This window comes from Peromyscus eremicus, chromosome 2 (genome assembly GCF_949786415.1).
Source record: "Peromyscus eremicus chromosome 2, PerEre_H2_v1, whole genome shotgun sequence".
In the NCBI taxonomy this organism is placed as follows: Eukaryota; Metazoa; Chordata; class Mammalia; order Rodentia; family Cricetidae; genus Peromyscus; species Peromyscus eremicus.
The window spans coordinates 122,918,005-122,942,308 of record NC_081417.1 but is presented as its reverse complement, the minus strand read 5'-3'; the positions used below and the strand labels follow the sequence as shown (position 1 = coordinate 122,942,308).

The following is a 24,304-nucleotide window of genomic DNA, read 5'->3' as shown; positions in this document are numbered from 1 at the left end:
GGTGAGCTCATGCGATAACTTAGCGAGTATGGATAATTGACACTAAGCCTGATGACCTGAGTTCAATCCCCAGGATTCATATGGCAGAAGAAAATATACTCCCACAAATTGTCCTCGGGTCTCCACAAATGCCATGTGCACACCCAAACATACAATAAATGAATAAATGTAACATTTTTTAGAAAGCAGTGCTAAGGGACTGAAGAGACAGATGGCTTAGCAATTAAGTGCATTGGTGGTAGGTGGGTGTGATGGTATACCTCTTCAATCTCAGCAGTGGGTAGGCAGAGACAGGTAGAGCTGAGTTCAAGGCCAACTTGGTCTACACAGTGAGTCTGTAGAGACAGTTAGGGCTTCAGAGAAAGACCCTGTCACAAAGGAAAAAAAAAGAAAAAGAAAAAGCATCAACACCTACATGACAGTTTACAACTATCTGTAACTCCTGTCCCAAGGGGATCTAATGCCTTCTCACCTCCATCTACATCAGGCAAATAAATAAATAAATAAATAAAAATTAAAAAATTTAAAAAAAAATGATACACAGATATACATGCAGGCAAACACATAAACACAAAATAATTTTTAAATTTTTTTTTTTTTTTTTTTTTTTTTTTGGTTTTTCGAGACAGGGTCTCTCTGTGTAGCTTTGCGCCTTTCCTGGAACTCACTTGGTAGCCCAGGCTGGCCTCGAACTCACAGAGATCCACCTGGCTCTGCCTCCCGAGTGCTGGGATTAAAGGCGTGCGCCACCACCGCCCGGCTAATTTTTTAAAATTTTAAACCAGTGCTCGGTCAATCAGTAAAATCCACCTCTATCATATTCAAAAGCCAACTACTTAATTTATAGAGAAGTCCTGACAGTCAATCCCACCTTTGGTTAGTTGATTTTGAGGGAGGTAGGGACAGAGACAGCTTGCGTGCATGCATGTGTGTTTTAAAATATTAAAGCTCTAATTTTCTAAACAAAGAAGAAATCGTATTTAGAAGTGGTACTTCCTACCAAAGGGCATAGGACTGTCTAGAATAAAAAGCAAACTCTTAAATAAGAATGTTATAAGAAGGGGAGTGGAGAGAGCTCAGTGGTTAAGAGGAATTGTAATTCTTGTAGTAGACTCAGGTTTAGTTCCCAAGCACCCACATGGCAACTAACAGTCTGCAACTTCAGCTGCAGAGGATGCTGGTCTTTGGGGGCAATGCACATACATACACACAAGCAAAAGATACATACACATAAAATTAAAATAAATCTGTTTGTTTATGTATTTGTTTGTTTTTGAGAAAATGTCTCTTTACCTAGCCCTGGTTGTCCTGGAACTCACTTTGTAGACCTAGTTGGCCTCAAACTCAAACTCAGAGATCTGCTTGGTTGAGCCACTACCAGGCTCAATTTTTTTTTTTTTTTTTTTTTTTGTTTTTTGTTTTGTTTTGTTTTTCGAGACAGGGTTTCCTCTGTGTAGCTTTGTGCCTTTCCTGGAACTCACTTTGTAGACCAGGCTGGCCTCAAACTCACAGAGATCTGCCGGCCTCTGCCTCCCGAGTGCTGGTATTAAAGGCGTGAGCCAACACCGCCCGGTATTAAATCATTTTTTAAAGAATGCTATAAAAACACAAATATTCAAATGTTACTAGGTAAGAAAAGTGCCTTGGTTTTTCCCTCAGAAATGGTCTCTTGGGACTAAAGAGAGGGCTTATCAGTTAAAAAAACTGGCTGCTCTTCTAGAGGTCCCAGGATCAATTTCCAGCACCCACATGGCAGCTCACACTGCCTATAATTCCAGTTCCTAAGGATCTGACGACACCCTTTCTTCCAGCCTCCACAGGCACCAGGCACACATGTGGTGCACAGACACACATGCAGACAAAACACCCATACATATAAAACTATTTCTATTTTTTAAAGAGAATAAGAAAAGTTCACACTATTTAGCCCCAGGCTGCTTGAATGCACAGAGATCCGCCTGCTTCTGCCTTCTGAGTGCAACATCACAACTGGCAAACACTAATGCACTATGTGGTATGTGGAATTATCTCTTAATATTTGGGAAATTTTTAGTGACTTTTATTATGGAACTATGAAAAACAAAATCTAGTTTATTTCTATAGTTCATGAAGAAGATCAGTAACAAGACAATGTAACAATACAAACCTCTTTTTAAAAAGAAAAAAAAATGTATAACTTCCCCTACATGACTATCAACTAACAATAGCAAATCCCATAAAATTATCATTTCTATCACAATAATTGAAAAAGACTACATAGTACTTTTTTTTTTTTTTTTAACCTAGACAGAGTTTATCTGTGTAGCCCTAGCTATCCTGGAACTCCTCTGTAGACCAGGCTGGCCTCAAACTGAGAGATTCACCTGCCTCTGCCTCTCAAGTGCTGGGAATAAAGACACTGGCCACAATTCCTGGCTATATAGCACTTTCTAAAAGAAGGAAATAGGACAGGGCCTGGTGGAGCACACATTTAATAACAGAGTTCAAGAGGAAGAAACAGGTGGATCTCTACAAGTTCGAGGCCAGCTAGGTCTACATAGCAAATTCCAAGAGAGCCAAGGCTACGTAGTGAGACCCTAAGTCAAAAACAGGGCATGTACTGCTCTTCCAGAGGACCAGGTTTTAATTCCCAATACCCATACTGGGCAACTCACAACCACCTATAATGCCAGTTTAAAGAGATCAAAGGCCTCTGACTTCCTTGGGTACTCACACTCATATGCACACAGACATATATAAAATAGGGGTGGAAAAATGACTCAGTGGTTAAGAGCACTTAACAGCTCAGGTTTGGTTACCAGCACCCATACCAGCTTACTCAGGTTTAGTTACCAGCACCCATACCAGCTTACTCAATTTCCAAGGGATCTGATACCCTCTGACCTCCACAGGTACCTTCAGGCACATGGTGCACAAAAACTCAAGCAGGCACATATCCATACACTAAATAAATAAATAATCTCATTTTCTAGAATCAACATTAAAATAAATAGTAGGCAAACTGCCCCAAACTATGTTCTATAGATTGCAAGAATTTGATAAATGTGACTACACTTATAAACAAGAAGTATAGAAAATGCCTATCCATATAAAGTCTTGTATATGAATGTTTATATGATTAATAGTTGGCAGTGAACAGAAGATGGTAATAAACAGTGAATACCAATATATACAGTGTTTCCTGGAGGCATGATTGAAAATAAGGTGGTGTAAGTCTTTAATACCAACCAGCACTTGGGAGGCAGAGGCAAGCAGATCTCTGTGAGTTTGAGGTCAGCCTAGTCTACACAGTGTGTTTCAGGACAGCCAGAGATACTCAGAGAAACTCTGTCTCAAAAAAACACCCACCCACCCACCCACCCAAAAAAAAAGAAAAGAAAAGAAGGAATTAGATAATGGTGATATCTGTGTGACTCTAAATATACTAAAAAGGGTAACTTCTGGTCTTGTGGTGATACATGCCTTTAATCCTAGCACTCTCTGTGAGTTCAAGGCCAGCCTGGTCTATAAAGCGAGTTCCAGGACAGCCAGGGTTGTTATACAGAGAAAACCTGTCTTTGAAAAAAAAGAAGAAAGAAAAGGAAGGCTCAGTGAGGGTCAAGTTCTTGCCATGCATGCCTAGCAACATGAGTTCCATCCTCAAAACCCACCTAAAGGTAGAAAGAGGGAAAAAAGTTGTCCTCTGATTGCTACATACATACCATGTAAAATACCTCCACATATACACATATCATACATATACTATAATAATAAATTTAAATAAAAAATAGGGGGGCTGGCAAGATGGCTCAGAGGTTAAGAGCATTGGCTGGGTCCAGAGGTCCTGAGTTCAATTCCCAGCAACCACATGGTGGCTCACAACCACCTGTAATGAGATCTGGTGCCCTCTTCTGGTATTCTGCACTGTATACATAATAAATAAACCTTAAAAAAAATAGAATGAGTTTTTGAAAAAAAAAAAATAGGTTAGAAGAGCCAGCTATATGGTTACCTAGGGGACAAGTATTCATAGAGGGAAAAGCAAATGCAAAGGTCCTTCCTTAGGTGGCCCTTTGCCTTTAGAGAAAAGGCAAGAAAACTACATAAGCAGAACAGAGAGAGAGAGAAAAGTTAACAAGAAAATGAATGAGGGCAGATGTAGGAGTGTCACATCACACAATACCCTACCACTCACTCTAACACTAGTTTTTACTATAATGTGTGGTTAACCACTAAAACATGTGAATGACATTGTCTGACTCCTAGTCATTACACTGCAAACACAATGAAAGGTGATATGGATGTACATTTTTCTTTAAATGATTGACTTCAGGTATGATAGTCAAAAGATTGGTCCTAACCTCCCACCCACTCCCATCCCCACCCCAAACCCCATGCCAGCAGCAGTATCCAGAAACCTGTTAGAAGTTCAGTATCTTAGGCCACTCCCTACATGTTCTAAATCAAAACTCTGAGAATGAGCCTAACAAACTCCATTCTAATATGATTCCCAGGAGACTCGCATGCATACTGAAATTTAACTTTTGTTTGTTAGTGGCTTTGGGAGGAAGGGACAATATGATTGTTATTGTAAAGCAGAGTCTTACTCTGTTGTCTAGGCTGGCATAGAACTCAACAACAAGCCTCCTACCTCATCTTCCCAAATGTTGATATTACAGGTGTAAGCTACCTGGTATATCTAGAGTAAAGCTCTGTTTTGTTGTTTTTGGAGGTGTGCCTGGTCCTTGAGATTGAATCCAGAGCACCCTTCATGCTACAAAAATTCTCTACCACTGAGCTATATCCTCATCTTGAATATTAAAAGTTTGATAAGCTCAGATCAAGAACATTCTCCCCCAAATAATCACTTGGCTCATTCACCTGTTTGCTTCAACTATTTGCTCTCATATACAAAAAGACAATTCTATTAATGTTTTAAAAGTCTATTTCTAGGGGCTGGAGAGATGGCTCAGCTGTTAAGAGCACTGACTGCTCTTCCAGAGGTCCCGAGTTCAATTCCCAGCAACCACATGGTGGCTCACAACCATCTGTAATGAGGTCTGGTGCCCTCTTCTGGCGTGCAGACAGAACACTGCATACATAATAAATAAATAAATCTCTTTAAAAAAAAAAGTCTATTTCTAAACTGCGGTGGTTTGGATTAGTATGTACCCATAGGCTCAAAGACTTGAATACTTGGTCACCAGGGAATGGCACTACTTTAAAGGATTAAGAGGTGTGGCCTTGTTGGAGGAAGTGTGTCACTACGGGGTGGGCTTTGAGGTTTCAAAAATCCCATTCTAAGCTCAGAGTCTGTCTTTTCTGCTGCCTGTGGATCCAGATGTGGAAGTCTCAGTTACTTCTTCAGCACCATGCCTGTCTGTGTGCCACCATGCTCCCCTTCATGACAATGTACTAAACCTGTGAAACTATAAGCAAGGTCCAATTAAATGCTTTCTTTTGTAAGAGTTACCTTGGTCATGGTGTCTCTTCACAGCAACAGAACAATGACTAAGACATAAACCATCACCTGTATCCTATCAGAAATGAAAAGGTAGTGATTTCTGAAAAGAAATGGGGGCGGTGAGTGTGTGCAGGTCAAAAGACAACTTCAGGGAGTTAGTTCTCTCCCTCCCTCATGGGAGTTCCAGGGATCAAATTCAGGTCATCAGACTTAGTGGCAAGTGCCATTAACTGCTGAAACAACTTGCCAGCCTTATTTCTGAACTTTTTAACCAATGTTTCACAAACTATGACAATAAAACATTAATTTTCTTTTTGAGGAGTTGCTAGTGACCAAATCCAGGGCTTTATGTATGCTAGACAACTGTTCTACCAGGTGAGTTACATTCCCGGCCCCAATCAGTTTATTTTTATCTTTATATCAAGGTAAACTTTATTCTCCAGCCATGGAAACAACAGAAAATAAGACTGCCTCCTCACAAATCACTAATTTAAACAAAATAAAATTAAAGAAAAAAAAAAAAAAAGACGAGAGCCGAGCATCCTAGCATGCATCGAATTAGACAATTAAATGAAAGTAAAACAAAGCTAAGCATGGTAGCTTATGCCTATAGATAAAATATAATTTAAAAAATATTTTTGAGACAAGGTCTTATTATGTAGCTCTGGCTGTCCTGGAACTCTATGTAAATCAGGCTGGCCTCAAACTTAGTGATCCACCTGCCCCTTTCTCCTTAGTTCTGTTATTAAAAAGAAATGACCACCACAGCCAGACAAAACATTTTTTTAAATAGAAATAAGTAAAACCTGGATGTGATGACCATGCCTAAAATCCCAGCACTCAGGAGATGAGAGGTAGCCTGGTCTACAAAGCAAGTTCCTGAGCATCACAGAACATTCTCTTTAAAAATGAATAAATGAATGAGTGTACACACACATATACAAATAAAACTCAAGATCACAATGAACAAAAATATTTTACAGTAGTAGTTCAAGTAAATGTTAACAGTATATATCTTAATCAATCTCTGCTTCCACTTTAACTCCTAACAAAAAATCTAGTATACTGAAGCCAAAAGTATTTTTAAAAAGAAATAAAATAGAAAACCTTATGATAGAACTATCTTTGATCTCTTGAATGTCTTCTAAAAAGCCGCTTCATTTTATGCCCTGAAAGCTGAAGTTTTATCATGCCCTCAAATTTCTGCTCTAATCAATACTGTATCACATTCATAATCAGCCCACACTTAATAATGTAGTTACCCAATCTAAAAGACAAATAACAAAAATTAAACCATGTACATTCTCAACTCAAGTTTTTGCCACTGAAAATCAGTTGTGTCACATCAAATAGGAAGCTTTCTTGAGATCTGGAGTTAGATTTGGTTTGGGTTTTCAACTGTAAACACATGACTGGACCACAAATAGGAACCCAATATATACCTATTTACTGAATAAATGAGAATATTACCAAAATCATTTTTTTTTAAGACTGGGGTGCTAGGTATAATGGTAAGTTCATGTAACCCCAGCACTTCTGAGACTATCTGAGATAGGAGGAGTAAGAGTTCAAGGTGAGGGGCTGGAGAGATGGCTCAGCAGTTAAGAGCCCTGGCTGTTCTTCCAAAGGACCCAGATTCAATTCCCAGCAACCACATGGCAGCTCACAACTGTCTGTAACCCCTGTTCTGGAGGATCCAACACCCTCATACAGAGATACATGTGGGCAAAACACCAATGTACATAAAATACAAATGAATAAATTATTTTTAAAAAAAGAGTTCAAAGAGAGGGCTAGAAAGACGGCTCAGCAGTTAAGATCACATAATACTCTTCCAAAGAAACCAGGTTCAAGTCCCAGCATCCATATCAAGTGATTCACAACCATCTGTAAGTCTAGCTCCAGGAGATCCAACACCATTGGCCTCTGAACAAACACACAAACACATGAACACACATACCCCTACACACACACCTACACGCATATAATTAAAAATAATTTTAAAAGCCAGGTGATGGTGGCGCACACCTTTAATCCCAGCACTTGGGAGGTAGAGGCAGGTAGATCTCTGTTGAGTTCAAAGCCTAGTCTACATAATGAGTTCCATGACAGCCAGGACTACACAGAGAACAAAACAAAACAAAATAATAAAAATTTTAAAAATTGTGGGGGCTGGAGAGATGGCTCAGAGGTTAAGAGCACTGCCTGTTCTTCCAGAGGTCCTGAGTTCAATTCCCAGCAACCACATGGTGGCTCACAACCATCTATAATGTGATCTGGTGCCCTCTTCTGGCATGCAGGCATGCATGCAGATAAAACACTGTATACATAAATAAATAAATAAATAAATAAATAAATAAATAAATAAATAAATAAATAAATAAATCTTTAAAAAAAAATTGTGAAACAAGAGTTCTAGGCCAGCTTGAGTTACGTAGTTCAAAGCCAGCCTGCTCTACACAATGAGACCATTTAAAAAAAACTAAGTAAGTGTCCAAGGCCAAAGGTGTAGCCCAGTGATAGAACACTTGTCCTTGTCCAGTATACACGAGGGTAAGACAGAGCCCTACTATCAGTAAATAAGTAAGAGTATGTGTATTCACAAACATCCACTAAACTCATATGTGCACACTTTTACCACAAAATAAATAAATAAATAATAAAGGTTTTGTTTCTTTGTTTTCAGCTTTTTGAAATTAATGTAGCTAAACCAGAAATAACCTACAGAACATTAACAAGAAAATCCTGCCCAAAAGTTAACTTATGGAAAACACCATATGTATTTATACTTACTCAAATCATCTGATGTATCTTCAATTCCTGAAGCACTATCATCAGAATCACCAATATGATCTGTCTGTGTCTGTTGCTTCTGAGATGGCAGTAAGTTTTCCAGAGTGGATTGTTCTCCCTGTCGAGCTTCACTATTCCTTTTGTCCACAGAAACAAAGGAGCTTGCAAGTTTTTCCCCAGTCTCTTGGGACTCTGTCTGTTTCATGTTTTCTTTCAACAGTAAACTAGGTGCATTTTCTGGTTCTAAAGGTGAGCTGGGTGTCATTTGTAATTTCATCTGAGAAGTGGGTATATTTTCTTCTTTCTTCTGTGAATCAAGTGCTTTTTCTGTTGTTGCTGCTGCTGTTGTACAGGGTATTTTTTCTGCCTTTACTGGTAAATTAGGTGACTTTGGTGATTTTTCTGCCTTTGCCTGTAAACTAGGTGCTTTTTCTACTTTTGCCTGTGAACATCCCTTCTGGGCTTTCATGGGTGAATTTGGTATCTTTTTCACTTTGCAATAACTTTGATCTCGAAGTACTAACCCCAAATCTTTAGGGCCTGGAACACTGGCAGCATTTACTTTACATGATTTAACTTCTGTTTTTTCTATACAAATATCATTTTGCTTGGTTTTTTTACTACTATTTCTATTCAGAGAGCTGGTCCCAATTTCTGTCATGGACTTATCATTTCTAGGCTTCAAGGTTTGATTAGTTATAATTTTAACTGCTTTGCTTTCTTCACAAATAATATTCTTCTTTGGTTCATGATTTTCGCTTTTAGAAGTCTTGGGCTCTTCCATTATTTGAAAATCTGGTTCTTTCCAATTGTGATACTGTAAAATGGCAGATCTCAGGTATATAAACTGCTCCAAATCTAGTTTAGGCAAACTATAGGGTTTAAAAATAAAAACGAAAATTTGTTATTTAAAATGCAGAAACACTTTTAGTCATTAGTCAATTTAAAAAACTCAAAATTTGTTCTCAAAACTAAAGAAACATTTTTCAGAAAGCTATATGGAAAGGGCTTAAATCCTCATTTATCAAAAGTCAGAGGTAGGCAGATCTCTGTGAGCTTCAGGCCAGCCTAGTAGTCTACATACCTAGTTCAGGGCCACCCAAGAATCAGTCTGTCTCAAAAAAAAAAACACCCCCACACACACATACACACACAAAGGGACTTTTTACAAAAACAAAGTTACTTTCTATTGCTTAATGAGAATTTCCACTAATAAATGAGTAAATATTTGCACACACACAAAAAAAAACCTGGCCAGGCAGTGGTGGCACACACCTTTAATCCCAGCACTCCTGAGACAGAGGCAGGTGAGATCTCTGTGAGTTTGAGGCCAGCCTGGTTTACAGAGCAAGTTCCAGGACCGCCAGGGCTACACAGAGAAACTCTGCCTCGAAAGAAAGACTCGAAATAAAGACGGACGGACGGACGGAAGGAAGGAAGGAAGGGAGGAAGGAAGGAAGGAAGAAGAGAGACAGAGATTGAGAGAAGGAAAGAGCAAGCCTGAAATAATATGCCTCCATCATTATAAGGAAATGGAAAACTGAAGAGCTGCAGAATTTCAATCTCTATGCACTATAAGGAAAGTTATAAAATCCTTAGCATTAAAAGTCTTACACCCACATGATTTCATCCTGAACATGCCTGTTTATACCACAACCTACTCAATTCTCTAAACATGAGAATCATCCCTGAAGTAAAAAGAAGTGTAAATGAATTCAAGTAAATAACCTTTAAATTGTTATTATATATTTCCTAAAACCTAAATAATGAACACCACAAAGTACAAATGCTGCTTAAAACTATGGACTTTGGGAGATAATAGTGTTGGTGTAGAGTCATCAGTTGTAATAAATTTATCACTCTAGTCCCAAATGTTAATGGTAAGGGTAAGCTATGAACATGTGAGGACAAGGAATATGTAGGAACTCTGTTTTCTGCTCAATTTTGCTGTGAACCCAAGAAAGTGACAGTAAAAAAAAAAAAAATACTAAAAATATTAAGAGCCCATTTTTCTCTTTTAAAAAATATTAATAGGAACAATTACACTGATGAAAAAACATTAAATTTACAGGACTATATACATGGTAAAAAAAAGTTGCATTCTGTTATAGTATTTGTATATCAGAAATACTTTATATATTACATTTTATAGAAATTGCTTGTTTTTTTTTTTTGTTTGTTTGTTTGGTTTTGGTTTTTCAAGACAGAGTTTTTCTGTGTAGCTCTGTGCCTTTCCTGGAACTCACTCTGCAGCCCAGGCTGGCCTCGAACTCACAGAGATCCTCCTGCCTCTGCCTCTCGAGTGCTGGGATTAAAGGCATGCGCCACCACTGCCCGGCTAGAAATTGTTTTTTTTTAACTCTTCACCTTGCCCAATATGCTTGGCAAAGATTAATATATGAATAAAAACTATAGTCTTCTATCAACAAAAGCAAATTACAGGGAATTAAAATTATTATCTTTGATTTTTACTAGGTAATATTACTAAATTATTAAATCAGGACAAGCATGTCTATTCATATAAGCATTCATCATAAAACACAAAAGTATTATCTAAAACAAAAAGCTCAGAACATGAGTTAATTTATTTGCAACTGTATATATGCAAAACTATGTACACAAAAAATAAAACTTTATTGTAGGTATGTTTACATTAAAGCATCTCACCCACCCAGAACTGGACTTTGCAATTCTAATTTGTAGCAAATATAGTCTCTCTATATGACTGGGCAGCGGTGGCGCACTCCCAGCTCTTGGGAGGCAGAGGCAGGTGGATCTCTGTGAGTTTGAGGCTAGTCTAGACTACATGAGCGAGTTCCAGGACAGCCACAGTGGTTACACAGAGAGACCCTGTCTCGAGAAAATAAAAAAAAATAAAAGTCCTCTATATGTTCTGCTTTGATTTCAGTCTAAACTACTATTATTGTCATTTAATTTTTATTGTAAAGTCAAGTTTTTCTTTAAGAAACTTCTCATGTAATTAATTAATTCACTGTCCACTAAAGAGGCTTAAGTTCAAGTCTCAAGAAAGCCCTTTCTCAAAGAACTAATGCTTGATCCAGTTATACTATCAATACCCATAATTATTCTTATTCTTTTATCTTTTCATGAATTAAGGACAGACATAATTACAACCTCGAAGTTCTTCACTAGAGATCTTTGACATCCAATTTCTTGTAACAATTTATGTTAGGAACTGTTTTAGAATAGATTTGCTTCTCATTTACTGACACCTCATACTTCTCTTAACAAGAATAAAATCAGATTATACTCCTTCCTAAAATATCACATTTAGGAATACTATGGCTCTGTAGAATATGCCAATACTATATTGAAATGAACATCCATTCACTATAAGACTTCAACTCTATAATTCATGTTCAAGATAAGCCTCGTTATCATCACCATCATTCTAAGTGATCATATTTCCTCTTGTATGTGCCAAAACTCATACTAAAAAATGAATTATTGGTTACACAAGATGCTTTATTTTTGCACCTGTCTTTCAAGCCTTTGTCCACCAGCTGAATAAAAACACCTACCTTTGTTTTTTAAATGTATTAGGTTCTGGAACTAAAGAGATGGCTCAGCTGTTAAGAGCACTAGCTGTACCCAGTGCTAAGGGGGCAGAGGCATACGGATTTCTATGAGATCAAGGCCAGCCTGACTTCCAGAGTGAGTTCCTGGACAGATACATGAGACCCTGTCTCAGGAAAAAACACAAAATAAACAAAACAAAGAAACAAACAAACAAAAAACACCAACAAAGAGCTGCTTTTCAGAAGACCCAGGTTGAATTCCCAGAACCCACATGGTGGCTCACAACTGTCTGTAACTCCAATCCCTGAGGATCCATCACCCACTCCTGGCCTCTAGGCACACTGGGCACACCAGACACACAAACACGGCTTACATGTATATATATAGTATATATATATACTATATATATACACACACACACATACACACACACACACACATACATACATACATACATACAGGCAAAAGACTCATACACAGAAAAAAAAAAAATCTCCTTAAATATATTTGTATTTGCGTGTTGGGGGGACACCCATGCCATAGTGTGCAGGTGGAGGTCAGAGGACAACTCTATGGAGTCAATCCTTTCTCTTTCTCTTTATGTGGATTCCAAGGATCAAACTCAGTTCACTAGGCTTACATGGCAAGTACCTTTACCCTTTGAACCATTTCGCCAGCTCTTAAACTTTTTTAATATTTTCTGGCAAATCTACAATAATTTACAATTTTAAAAAATGCTTTTATTCCTGGGTTTTATGTTTTTGCATTTGTTTAATAAACACTTTGCTTTTCCTATTCTTGATGTTCTATACAACTGTTAAAAAAGGTTGCCAAGGGCTGGAGACATGACTCAGAGATTAAGAGAATGTACTGTCCATGCAGAGGACCAAACTTCAATTCCCAGAACCTAAGTCAGCTGGCTCACAATCACCTAAAATTCCAGTGCCAGAGGATCCAAAAGCTCTGGCATCTGTGGGCACCCATATTCACATGCACATACCCACCTACCACACACATACAAAAATAAAATTTTTTAAGTTGCCTAAATAAATGGCTCTTCCTAAAATCTTACAAAAACTGGCATGTCTTATTTTACAAAGAAAAATAAGGAGCCAATGAGGTGGCACAGCTGATAAGGGAGTTTGCTGCAAAGTCCAACAACTTGAGTTCAGGCCCTAGTGCTCACATAGTAGAAGGTATACTCTCTGACCTCCACATGCTCATGCATGCCCCCCCCACAAAGATTGACACACATACAATACATGTGAAAAAATAAAAACAAGCAAAATAGGCTATATTTTTAAAGTTTTATTTTACCTCATCTAATAACCAAAAAGTTTTTAAATTTTCTAGTGGTATTCTATTAGTCTTTAATGATTTGTAGATGGCATCCTATTGATAAGAACTGAAATTTCCAGGGGAAAAAAAAAGTTGCACATGTGTTAAAGATTCTCCAAGACAAACTGAATTAGAATGTTCATGACTTGAGAGAGCCAAATATCTGACTACTTTTAGTCCCCTTAATAGCCCAACTCTGTGTTTGACCTAACAGCCTTATGACTATCAAAATGTACAGCGATCCCAAGCCTAGCGCTACCACCAACAGGCTAAATATCATCAGAGAGCACCTGATGGCTACAGCACAAGTTCCCTGCTTGACTGTAATCCACCTGATCTGCTGTTGCCAACAAAAAGGTGCGATGGTTTATGACTTCCTTTGTTCTGCTAAATAAGCACATGCTAACTAAATAAATAAATGCAAAGATCTCATTCAGCTGTTACCACACTGGAAAATAGTATTAAGAAACCTAAATCTGTGTTCTTGGGCCATAATCACTCACATTTGACTTCAGAATAAATTATTACGTTCCTTTGAGGTTAGAGCTACGTTTTTGTACATTGACAAAAGCCATAAACAATAAAGACTTTATAAAATATTAGAGCACAATTTTGCTGATAAACTTTATTGGGGGAAAAAAGCTGAGGGAGGGGGAACTGCAAAGATGGTTCAGTGAGTAAAGTGCCTAAAAGCAAAGCCCTGAAGACCAGAATTCAGACCCCTAAAACCCATGACAATGCTAGAGATATGAAAAACAGCCTGTAATCCTAGCCCTTGGAAGGTAAAAACAAAGGATCTTAGAACAACCTAGCTAGGTAGACTAGCCACAATAGTGAGCTTCAGAGCCATCAAGAAACCCTGCCTTAGCTGAGTGGTGTGGTGCACACCTTTAATCCCAGCTTGACTCCAGCTGGCTTCCAAGAGCATGTATTGGCACAGGCACACACACATATGACCTGCTTACATACACATATACACATAAGTAAAATCTTTTAAAATGTTTTCAAAGACTTTAAAATCACTGATGTAAGAGTTACAATAAATCAATTTCCTTCAGTTGCAGGCCTTGAATTTCAGAGGCAGCTGGAGATGATAAACTCTCCTTATCCTCCTGCATCACCTCCTAAATGCTGAAAGAGTACAGGTATATACCACTACACCCACTTATCCACCTACTTATCTTCCTTTCTTCCTTCTATCCTGTCCGCCCACCTGCCCACCTACCTGCCAGCCCGTCGGGCCACCTGCCTGCCTTCCTTCTTGTGTGTAAGCCCAGAAGTAGACACCAGGTGTCTTCCTTATAGCTTAAGGCAGGCTTTTTCCTTGTTGTTGTTTTGTTGTTGTTGTTGTTTGGGTTTTTTTGTTTGGGTTTTTTTTTTCAAGTCAGAGTTTCACTATATAGCCCTGGCTGTTCTGGAACTTGCTCTGTAGACCAGGCTAGCCTCAAACTCAGAAATCTGCCTGTCTCTGCCTCCCTAGTGCTGGGATTAAAAGTGTGCACTGCCAGGCCTGGCACTCGGGAGGCAGAGCCAGGCGGATCTCTGTGAGTTCTAGGCCAGCCTGGGCTACCAAGTGAGTTCCAGGAAAGGCGCAAAGCTACACAGAGAAACCCTGTCTCGAAAAACCAAAAAAAAAAAAAAAAGAAAAAAAAAAAAGAAAAATACTGGGGAAAAGGAGGTGGCTCAGTGGGTAAAAGCAACTGCTGCCCAAGAAGAGAACCTGACTCCCAACTCTCAGCCTTAATTTAAAAAGCACACCCCCCATGGGTGCTCAGGTGAGGGGAACAGGATGTAGAGAGATGGCTCAGCCATTAAAAGCACAGACTGCTCTTTCACAAGACTCAGATGTCAATTTCAGTACCCACATAGTAGCTCACAACTGACTATAACTCCAGTCCCAGGGGATCCAGCTCCCTCTTTTGGCCTACACAGGCACCAAGCACACATATGGAACATAGACACATATCAAAGGCAAAACACTCATATAAATAAAATTAATTTTTTTAAAAGCCAAGGAGATGGCTCAGTAGGTAAAGGTGATTGTTGCACTGATGATGTCAATTGGATGCCTGAAACTAACATAAATGTAAAAGGAGAAAATCCACTCCACACAATTTGTCTTTTTGACCTCTGTATATACTCTATGGCACACAAGCCCCACACACATGTGTATTATGTATACGGACATACACAATAAAAAATGTTTAATGTTTTTAAAAGGTCAAGTGTGATGACTACTCCTGTAACAATCAACATTGTAGAGGCTGGAGACAGGATAGCTGTGGCTTGCTAGATACCAACCTAGCTCCAGGTTCAATGAGAGACCCTGTCTCAAAGAAATAAGATGGGCAGTAATAGAACAGCATACTCCTATGTGCTCCAAATATGCACCTGTACACACATATATATACACACCAAAACATAATTATTAACCTATGTGAATAGACACAATATATTATACAGTCACATGCAACATTAAGTCAACAGCAGTCTACAGGTATAACAGTAGTTTCATGAGATTACATGATCTATGAGTATATCAACATTTCATCATGAATAGGGAAGGACTTCTGAGGCCTCTGCCAGCCAAAAGGGACTACTGAAATTAATGGCTGATGGTGGTGGAAACAGTCTTTTTCTTTAGTAGTATAGCCACTAATAAGCTGCCCAAGCCCATATGAATAACCCATGCTCACATAAGCAACTCTAATTAAACTCAGTGGGTGTTGGGGAATATTATTTTAAAGTGTGTTGTTTTTCTGTTGCATTTGTTTAACTCTGTGAAGCTGTGTTACTGTGCCTGTCTAAAACACTTAATGGTCTAATAAAGATCTGAAAGGACAATAGCAAGGCAGGAGAAAGGACAGACGGGGCTGGCAGCAGAGAGAATATATAGGAAAAATCTGGGAAAGGAAAAAAATCAAGGAATGAGAGAAGGAGGAAATCAGGGGCCAGCCACCCAGCTACACAGCAAGCCATGGAGTAAGAAACAAAGAAAGGTATATGGAAATAGCAAAAGATAAAAGCCCAAAGATAGATGGGATATTTTAAAGTTCAGAAAAGCTGGCTAGAAACAAGCCAAGCTAAGGCTGATCATTTATAACTAAAAATAAGCCTCCATGTGTGATTTATTTGGGAGCTGGGTGGCAGGCCCCCAAAAGAGCAGAAACAAACAAATACAAGTGGGTTACTCACAAAAATGGGACTGGCACTTGTTGGGGAGAGTTTCAGCAAAAGTAGGGGAAATCAAAGGGTATGGAGGGGTGAAAACAACTAAGTGTCATTATAAACGTATGAAACGGTGGAAGAATTTTTAAAAGACTAAATATAAACTAGTGGCAGCACAGACACCTTGGTTTATGTAAGCATACTCAGATGTTTATGAAACAAGAAAACTGCTTAAAGACACATTACATCCCTATTACTATGAAACACTTGCATAAGACATACAGAAAAGAAACAGCTAAATGGCATACATTAATTCTCCCTGACTACTAATTACTCAAAATGTAAATAAACTTTCTAGTTAAAGGGAGAGATTGATAAATCAACTAAAAGACTATATGACCCATCATCACCCCACCCCTAAGATTCACTTTGGATATAAAAAAGTAAGTAAAACAGGCTGGGCAGTGGTGGCGCACACCTTTAATCCCAGCACTCGGGAGGCAGAGGCAGGTGGATCGCCAAGAGTTTGAGGCTAGCCTGGGCTACAGAGTGAGTTCCAGGGAAGGCTCCAAAGCTACACAGAGAAACCCTGTCTCAAAAAACAAAAAAGTAAAACAGAGAAATGGAAATAAATGACAACAGTAATCAAGAGAAAACTGGAGTGGTTATAGTATCAAATAAAATACACCAAATCAAGAAGGTTACTAAAAGGACATAATATACTGGTCTAAGGTAAGATGTGCAACAATTAAAACACACACATCTAATAAATGAGCCTCTAATAAAGCAAAAGTAAGCAGAACTGAAAATAGAAAAGACAGTTCTATAGTGATATTTGGAAACCTCGATATGCCACTTGTTAATAGTGGATAGGCTGATCAAGAGAATAAGGAAACAGAGGACTTGAACAACACTAAGTATTAATTAGACCTAACAGATGTTTCCAGAAAATATTACCCAACAGCAGAATATAGACATTCCATCCACAATGGATAGACTGAAAAAAAAAATAAGTACTCCTGTTTCGTTGAGTGGGGAGAGGAGGAACAAGAATGACCAAGGAATGCTAATATTTTTTCTTAGTCATGTTGAGCTAAAACTGATGACATATGGCTCTGTCAATAATCAGCCACAGAAAGGTAAGAAGCCTACTGGGGCTGATCCTCTACTACTGAACTACAGGCTACTGATACAATTCTGGGAGGAGGGAATAATCCTCTCCAGTTGTGTGCCCACTGCTGAGCGCCAATGGATAGCTACAAATCCATGCTCACACAAAGTGGTTAAACTCAGTGGGTCCCAAAACAAACTATCCAAAAGAAAGGATAAGGTTTATATTCTAGCAGCTTCAAAGGTATTTATTCCTACTTTTTAAAGAGGAGGCTCTATCTTTTCATTTTGTATTAGGCCCTTTCACAAAAAAAATTACATAGCATTCATTTTCAGGCAACAGATATAAATAAATATTGACTAAAATGTAAGATACTATTTGTGGGCATTCATAAAAGACAAGAGCTGAAGAGATGGCTCAGAAGTTAAGAACACTGGCTGTTCTTCTAGAAGACCTTAGTTCAATTCTCAGCAACCACATGGTGGCTCACAACCATCTGTAATGAGATCTGGTGCGCTCTTCTGGTCTGCAGGGATACATGCAGGCAGAACACTGTATTCATAATAAATGAGGTTAAGAGACATATGGATAAAATGGCCTGAGGAGGCAAGGCAGTGGTGGTGTATGTCCTTAATCCCAACACTCGAGAGGTAGAGGGAGGTGGATCTCTGCGTTCGAGGCCAGCCTGGTCTACAGAATGAGTTCCAGGATAGCCAGGGCTACACGGAGAAATCCTGCCTCCAAAACAAACAAAAAAGTGGCCCGAAGAGATAGCTAAATGAATAAAGTATGTGCTGCAAAAGCATGAAAACCTGACTTCAGGTCCCAACCACCACATAAAGCCCAACCCAGTGTGCACATCTGTAACCCTAGCAGTGGCAAATGGAGAGGAAAAGGCAGATCCCAGGGGCTTATCCTAGTCAAGCTTGCCTTCGGGAAAGAGTTTTGAACTAGCAACTGTGGTCAAAAAACAAAATTTAATATAGTATAACATTTGTGGACTGTTGGTGGGAATGCACAAATCATAAAGTCATTGTGGTTTTATAAAGGCTCCTCAATATTTTAAAACCAGAATAACCTATGCTACATAATTTGGATCTTATTTTTCACAAAAGGCCTCTGCTTAGTCCTCAATAACAGAAGTGGTAGCAACTTATAAACATAGGGCCTAGTACAAAGTCTAGTCATGGGCTAGGGCTAGTGGGATGGCTCAGTGGTTAAAGACACTAGCCACCAAGCCTAAAGACCTGAGTTTGACCAGCAGATCCTACCTAGTAGAACAAGAAAAGAACTCCTGAAGGCTGTCTGTCCTGAGACAGACAGACAGACAGACACACACACACACACACACACACACACCACACAGTAAATAAACACAATTTTACAATTTACAAATACAAACTTGACAATTCTAAAATTAAATTTAAAATATTAATCTTTAGAAGCATGCCCTGACTAAAGAGGGAACAATGAGACTTAATTTCTTGGCTATAAGATGGATGGCACATGTCTTTAATCCCAGCACTCAGGAGGCAGAGGTAAGTGGATCTCTGTGAATTCTAGGCCAGTCTGGTCTACAGAGTGAGTTTCAAGACAGCCAGGGCTGTTTCAGAGAGAAACCCTGTCCATAATGTGATACCTCACTAGATACCCAAAAGCAACAAGGGTCAGTCAGTAAGAATGAAACCTCCAAAACTGTGCACCAAAATAAACTTTTTCACTTTGTAAGTTGATTTTCTTAGGTTTTGGTTTGGTAATTTGGTTTTTTTTGTTCATTTGTTTTTGTTTTAGTTTGTTTGTTTTTGTTTTGTTTTAGCTTGGGAGGTAGAGGTAGGAGGATGAGACATTCAAGGCCAGCCTCAACAACATTGCAAATCTGAGGGACAGCCTAGGTTACCTGAGACCCTGATTTGCTGCTCTACTTGAAATAATGTCAGAGTCCTTTGGAACTGGTTTGCAGGAGGAGTTTGGGAAAGTTTGAAGGAATGCTAAATAAACCAGGAATGCTGAAAGGAGCCAATAATTCACAGGCCATTTTAATGGGGTTCAAGGCTAGAATGCTAACAGGAATATGGGCCAGTAAAAGCTATGCTGATGAGGTTTCAAATGGAAGGTACTATGCTGACAATTGAATTACAGGCTACCCTTGTTAAACAGTGGCAAAGAAGATGGCTGGCTTCTATTCAAGTTCTCTAGAGAGAAATTTTTAGGTAGCAAAGCACTCAAAGACAGTGGCCCATGCATTACTGGCTGGCTTTTAGCTGAAATTTACAGTGAGAACTGAGAACAAAGAGAAACAGAGCAGAATGATTTGGGAAACTTGAGTTTGGGGAAGAAAAAAAAAAGAGGAGGGGGGTTAAAGGTGAAGCCATGAAAGTTACAATTGCTAAATAGATTAGAATCTGTTAAACTTCCATAGGAAACTGTTTAAAGGGAATAGATTTTGACAGTTTCAGAAATTTTGATCTATAGTCCATTTTGATTCTATTACTGTAGGCTGAGATAAAGCATAGTATCACACAGAAAAGGATGTTGTAGAACTGAGGTGCCAAGCAGAAAAGGGCAGAAGGAAGCTAAGGCAAGACACACCTTTAAAAAGACGTATTCCAAATGACATACTTCCTAATCATGCCCCATCTCCCAACTATCCATTTAGTATTAACTCAATAATGAATTAACCCAATGATGAAAACTAGGTCCCTCATGATCCAACCACCTCTCACCACCAGCTAGGAAACAGGCCTTCAATAACATGAGTCTTTTGCAAGTTTTTGAGATTATGCAGGCTGCCACTGAGATTTCAAAGTGTAAAAGCCCAGGCAATGTATGGCAGGCTCAGAGTCACTGTAAGCAGCACCTGACAGGACAATCATGGAGCTGTTTGTGAAAACTAAAGCAGCAATGGAAACCCAAAAAGTTAAGAGATGCCAGGACACATAAACTGCCTGCCAAGGGAAGCTACAGACAGTACTGAGCGCCAACCCAAGAAAGCTGCCATGTGGACTACAAGGCTGTAGGCAGGAATGGATGGCCCAACCCATTGAAACCATGACCTTCACAATGCCTAGGGTGCCACACATCAGGATTTATTGTTTACCCTACAAGTTTTGGTCTTGCTTTGGTCCTCAACCCTCCTTGCTCTTTTCCTTCTCTACCCTTTTGGAATGGGGATATTTAACCTGTGCCACTGTATCTAGGAAGTTTGTAACTTATTTTGCCTTGAATCTCAAAGATTTTGGACTTTTTCTTTTCTGTAATGCTGGGGGGGGGGGGTTTGCAAATCCTGGGCCTTGAACAAGTTAAGCAAGTGTCCTACCACTGAGTTACATCATCAGACCTGAAATTGGATGTTTTCAAAAATAGTTTTTCTTGCCAAGCAGTGGTGGCACATGCTTTTATTTCCAGCACTTGGAAGCAGAGGCACATGGATCACTGAGTTCGAGGCCAGCCTGGTCTACAGAGACTTTCAAGACAGCCCAGGGCCACACAGAGAAACCCTGTACTTGGAAAAACAACAACAAAAATTCTTAGATTTATTTATTTTTTATATCTATGAGTGTTTGCCTATATACATATATATATATATATATATATATATATATATATATATATATATATATATATATATGTGTGTGTGTGTGTGTGTGTATGTATGTGCACCACATGCATGCCTGGTACCACAGGAAGACAGAAGAAGACATCAGGTGCTCTGGAACTGAAGTTACAGACCACACTGAGTCCACCATGTTGGTGCTGGGCAATTGAACCCAGGTCCTCTGCAAGAAAAAGCAAATGTTTTTAACTGCTGAGCCCATCTCTCCAGTTCCTTAGACTTGGATTTTTAATGATGGGATATTTAGGACTAGGGATTTAAGAAAAAAGACATTTTGCATTTTGAGATTGGATATAAACCTTTCTTGTTTGTTTTGTTTTTCAAGACAAGGTTTCTCTTTGTAGCCCTCTGGGCTGTCCTGGAACTTGCACTGTAGACCAGGCTAGCTTCAAATTCAGAGATCCACCTGCCTCTGCCTCCCAATTGCTAGTATTAAAGGCATGTGCCCACCCATGCCTGGAGGATATAAATCTTTCTAACCCTGGAACACAATACTACAGTTGAAACTTCCTCTAAAGGCCTGTATGTTAAAGACGTGTTACTTTCTACCTAAATATTATTGAGAGTAGTAGAAACAGTTTTAACAGGCAGAACCTAATGAGAAGTCTTCTATCAGTGATGACATGCTTGTTTTTGGTTTTTGGTTTTTTGGGGGATTTTTGTTTTGTTTTGTTTTGGGGTTTTTTTGTTTTGTTTTTGTTTTGTTTTTTAAGACAAGGTTTCTCTGTGTAGTCTTAGTGCCTGTCCTGAATCTCGCTCTGTAGCCCAGGCTGGCCTCAGACTCACAGAGATCCGCCTGGCTCTGTCTCCTGAGTGCTGGGATTAAAGGCGTGCGCCACCACTTGCCTGGTCAGTTTCCTCATTTTTTATAGATAGAGCAATGGGAAGCCTGCCCCACCTTCAAGAGTGAAACAGTGGCAAAGCCAAAACTGGACCTTGAGATTTTTAACGATTGACCTAGGGTTATTTTCACCACATGTGGCTAATAGAGCACTGCTGGGATTAAAGGCATTGCGGTCACCATGGCCCGGCTAATGATATGGTTCTTAAAGAAAAGGTAAGATACCAGCACCTTCCTTCTCTTACTATGAAGTTTTACCAGCATATTGTTGATACAGTATGCTGTCTCCCCCATAGGCTCAGAAGCAACAGATCAAGAACTGAAACTCTAAAACTGTGAACTAAAATAAAATATTTCTTCTTCTAAATTAATTATCTCATGTATTTGTTCCAATACAGAGAAATGACTAACACTATACAAATCTAGCAATTTCACTTTTGGGTATATACCCAAAAGAACCAAAAGCAAAGAAAGGTCTCTAGAAGATATATCTGTATTTCCATGTTGCATTATTCATAAAAGCTAAAACATGGAAGCAACACAGGTGAACTGAAAGGAAAACCTAAGTGGTGGTGGCACACACCTTTAATATCACAGCACTAAGGAGGCAGGAGGCAGGAGGGTCTCTGTGGAGATCAAGCCAGCTTAGTCTTCAGAGCAAGTTCCAGGACAGCCAGGACTACACAGAGAAACTCTGTCTTGAAAAATAAAAGGAAAGAAAGGAAGGAAGGAAGAAAGAGAGGGAGACGGGGAGGGGGGGGGAGGGGGGGAGGGGGGAGGGGGGGGAGGGGGGGAGGGGGAGGGGAGGGAGGGAGGCAGGGAGGGAAAGGGAAAATGTGGTAATGCCTGTGTAATGGTATGTAATTCAGTCTGAAAAACAAAGGCTGAGGCAACTGAGACAGTGCACAGGTTAAAGGTCCTTGCTCCAAGCTGATGATCTTGAGCTCAATCCTTAGGACCCACATGTAGAAGGAGAGAACAGACTCCTGCAAGGCATCCTCTGACCTCTACATACCAGGCATGCACAGGACCCACACACATATACAACACTAAATCAATGTAAAAAACAAGCAAATTGTGTAATATCCTATAATGTGGATTAACTTTAACCACTCTGTGCTAAGTAAAATAAGCCAGTCACAAACACACATACACTTTATGATTCCACTCCTATGAAGTATTAAAAAAAGAACATAAAATGGTGGTTATCAGGGGTAAAAGAAGGAAAAAAACATGAAGTAATTTTCTTGTTTTGGGGGTGGATTTTTTTCAAGACAGGGTTTCTCTGTGTAGCCTTGGCTGTCATGGAACTAAATCTGTAGAGAAGGGGCTGGAGAAATGGCTCAGAGGTTAAGAGCATTGACTGCTCTTCCAGAGGTCCTGAGTTCCATTCCCAGCAACCACATGGTGGCTCACAACCATCCGTAATGAGATCTGGTGCCCTCTTCTGGCCTGCAGTCATACATGTATACATAATAAATCTGTAGAGAAGGCTGGCCTCAAACTCAGAGATCCACCTGCCTCTGCCTCCTGAGTGCTGGGATTAAAGTTGTAGGCCACCACCACACAGCTGAAGTAATTTTCTAATGAGTATAGAACTTCCCCATTTTATAAAATGAAAAATATTCTAAAGATAGACATGGTAATGATGGTACTAATACTATTGTATGACTAAATACAGAATTTATCCTGATGAATCAGAATTAACTTCACTAACAAAATACCATAAACTATTAACTTAAACTCAGGTCATCCTCAACTATACCGTATGTTTGAGCTAGCCAGGGCTAGATGAGATCCTGTATTTTTTTTAAAAAGTAATTTTACAAAGAATTCAAATTTTATGACTGTTTTATTACCATCTCAAAATTTTTTAAGCTGTACAGTTGGTTTACCCCCAATTTTTTAAAAGAAAATAAAGGCTAAAAATCACATATCTTAAAAAAAAAAAAAGTTTACCATACAGATTATAGAAAGAACTCTTGAGGCTGGAGAGACGGCTCTGTTAATGAGATCCTTGCTGTTCTTACAAAGGACCCAGGTCCAGTTCCCCAGAACCCACATAGTAGCTCATTAACCAACTGGAACTCTAGCTTCAGGGAATCCAATGTGGTCCTTCTGGCCTCCACAGGCTCCTACATGCCACTATAAAGTCTGTAACTGGGGCTGGAGAGAGAGATGGCTTAGCTGCTAAGAGCGCTTGCATTTTCTTTCAGAGGATCTAATTCAGTTCCCATCACCCATGTATGGAAATGCCAACTCCAACTCCAGGGATCCAACGCCCTTTTCTGGATAGACAGGCACACAAAAGCGGTTAGTTGTAGCTAGAGCTTTTTTTTTTTTTTGGTCCCACCTGGCCCAAAATAGGGACAGATCTCTCTCATCCACCAGTTTCACAACCACCTCAGACCCAACTAAGAAAACACACAGAGATTTATATTATTTATAAACTGTATG

The 24,304-nt window shown here is 39.2% G+C and overlaps 1 protein-coding gene and 1 non-coding gene across 10 annotated transcripts in view; both read right to left on the bottom strand.

Moving 5' to 3' along the window:
* Tut4 (terminal uridylyl transferase 4) overlaps nt 1–24,304 on the bottom strand; it is a 140,801-nt gene that overhangs the window by 105,490 nt on the left and 11,007 nt on the right. For all 9 annotated transcript variants that reach the window (XR_009377620.1, XR_009377619.1, XM_059254668.1 and 6 more), the window contains exon 2: nt 8,237–9,108. Coding sequence is in view for 7 of the 9 variants with exons in the window: in XM_059254668.1 (XP_059110651.1) it covers nt 8,237–9,020 (784 nt within the window). In the remaining 2 variants the exon portion in view is untranslated. The remainder of the gene's footprint in view (nt 1–8,236; nt 9,109–24,304) is intronic.
* On the bottom strand, nt 11,658–11,785 carry LOC131905442 (small nucleolar RNA SNORA40). Its single transcript, XR_009377953.1, has one exon. It is a non-coding gene; the product is annotated as a small nucleolar RNA SNORA40 (small nucleolar RNA).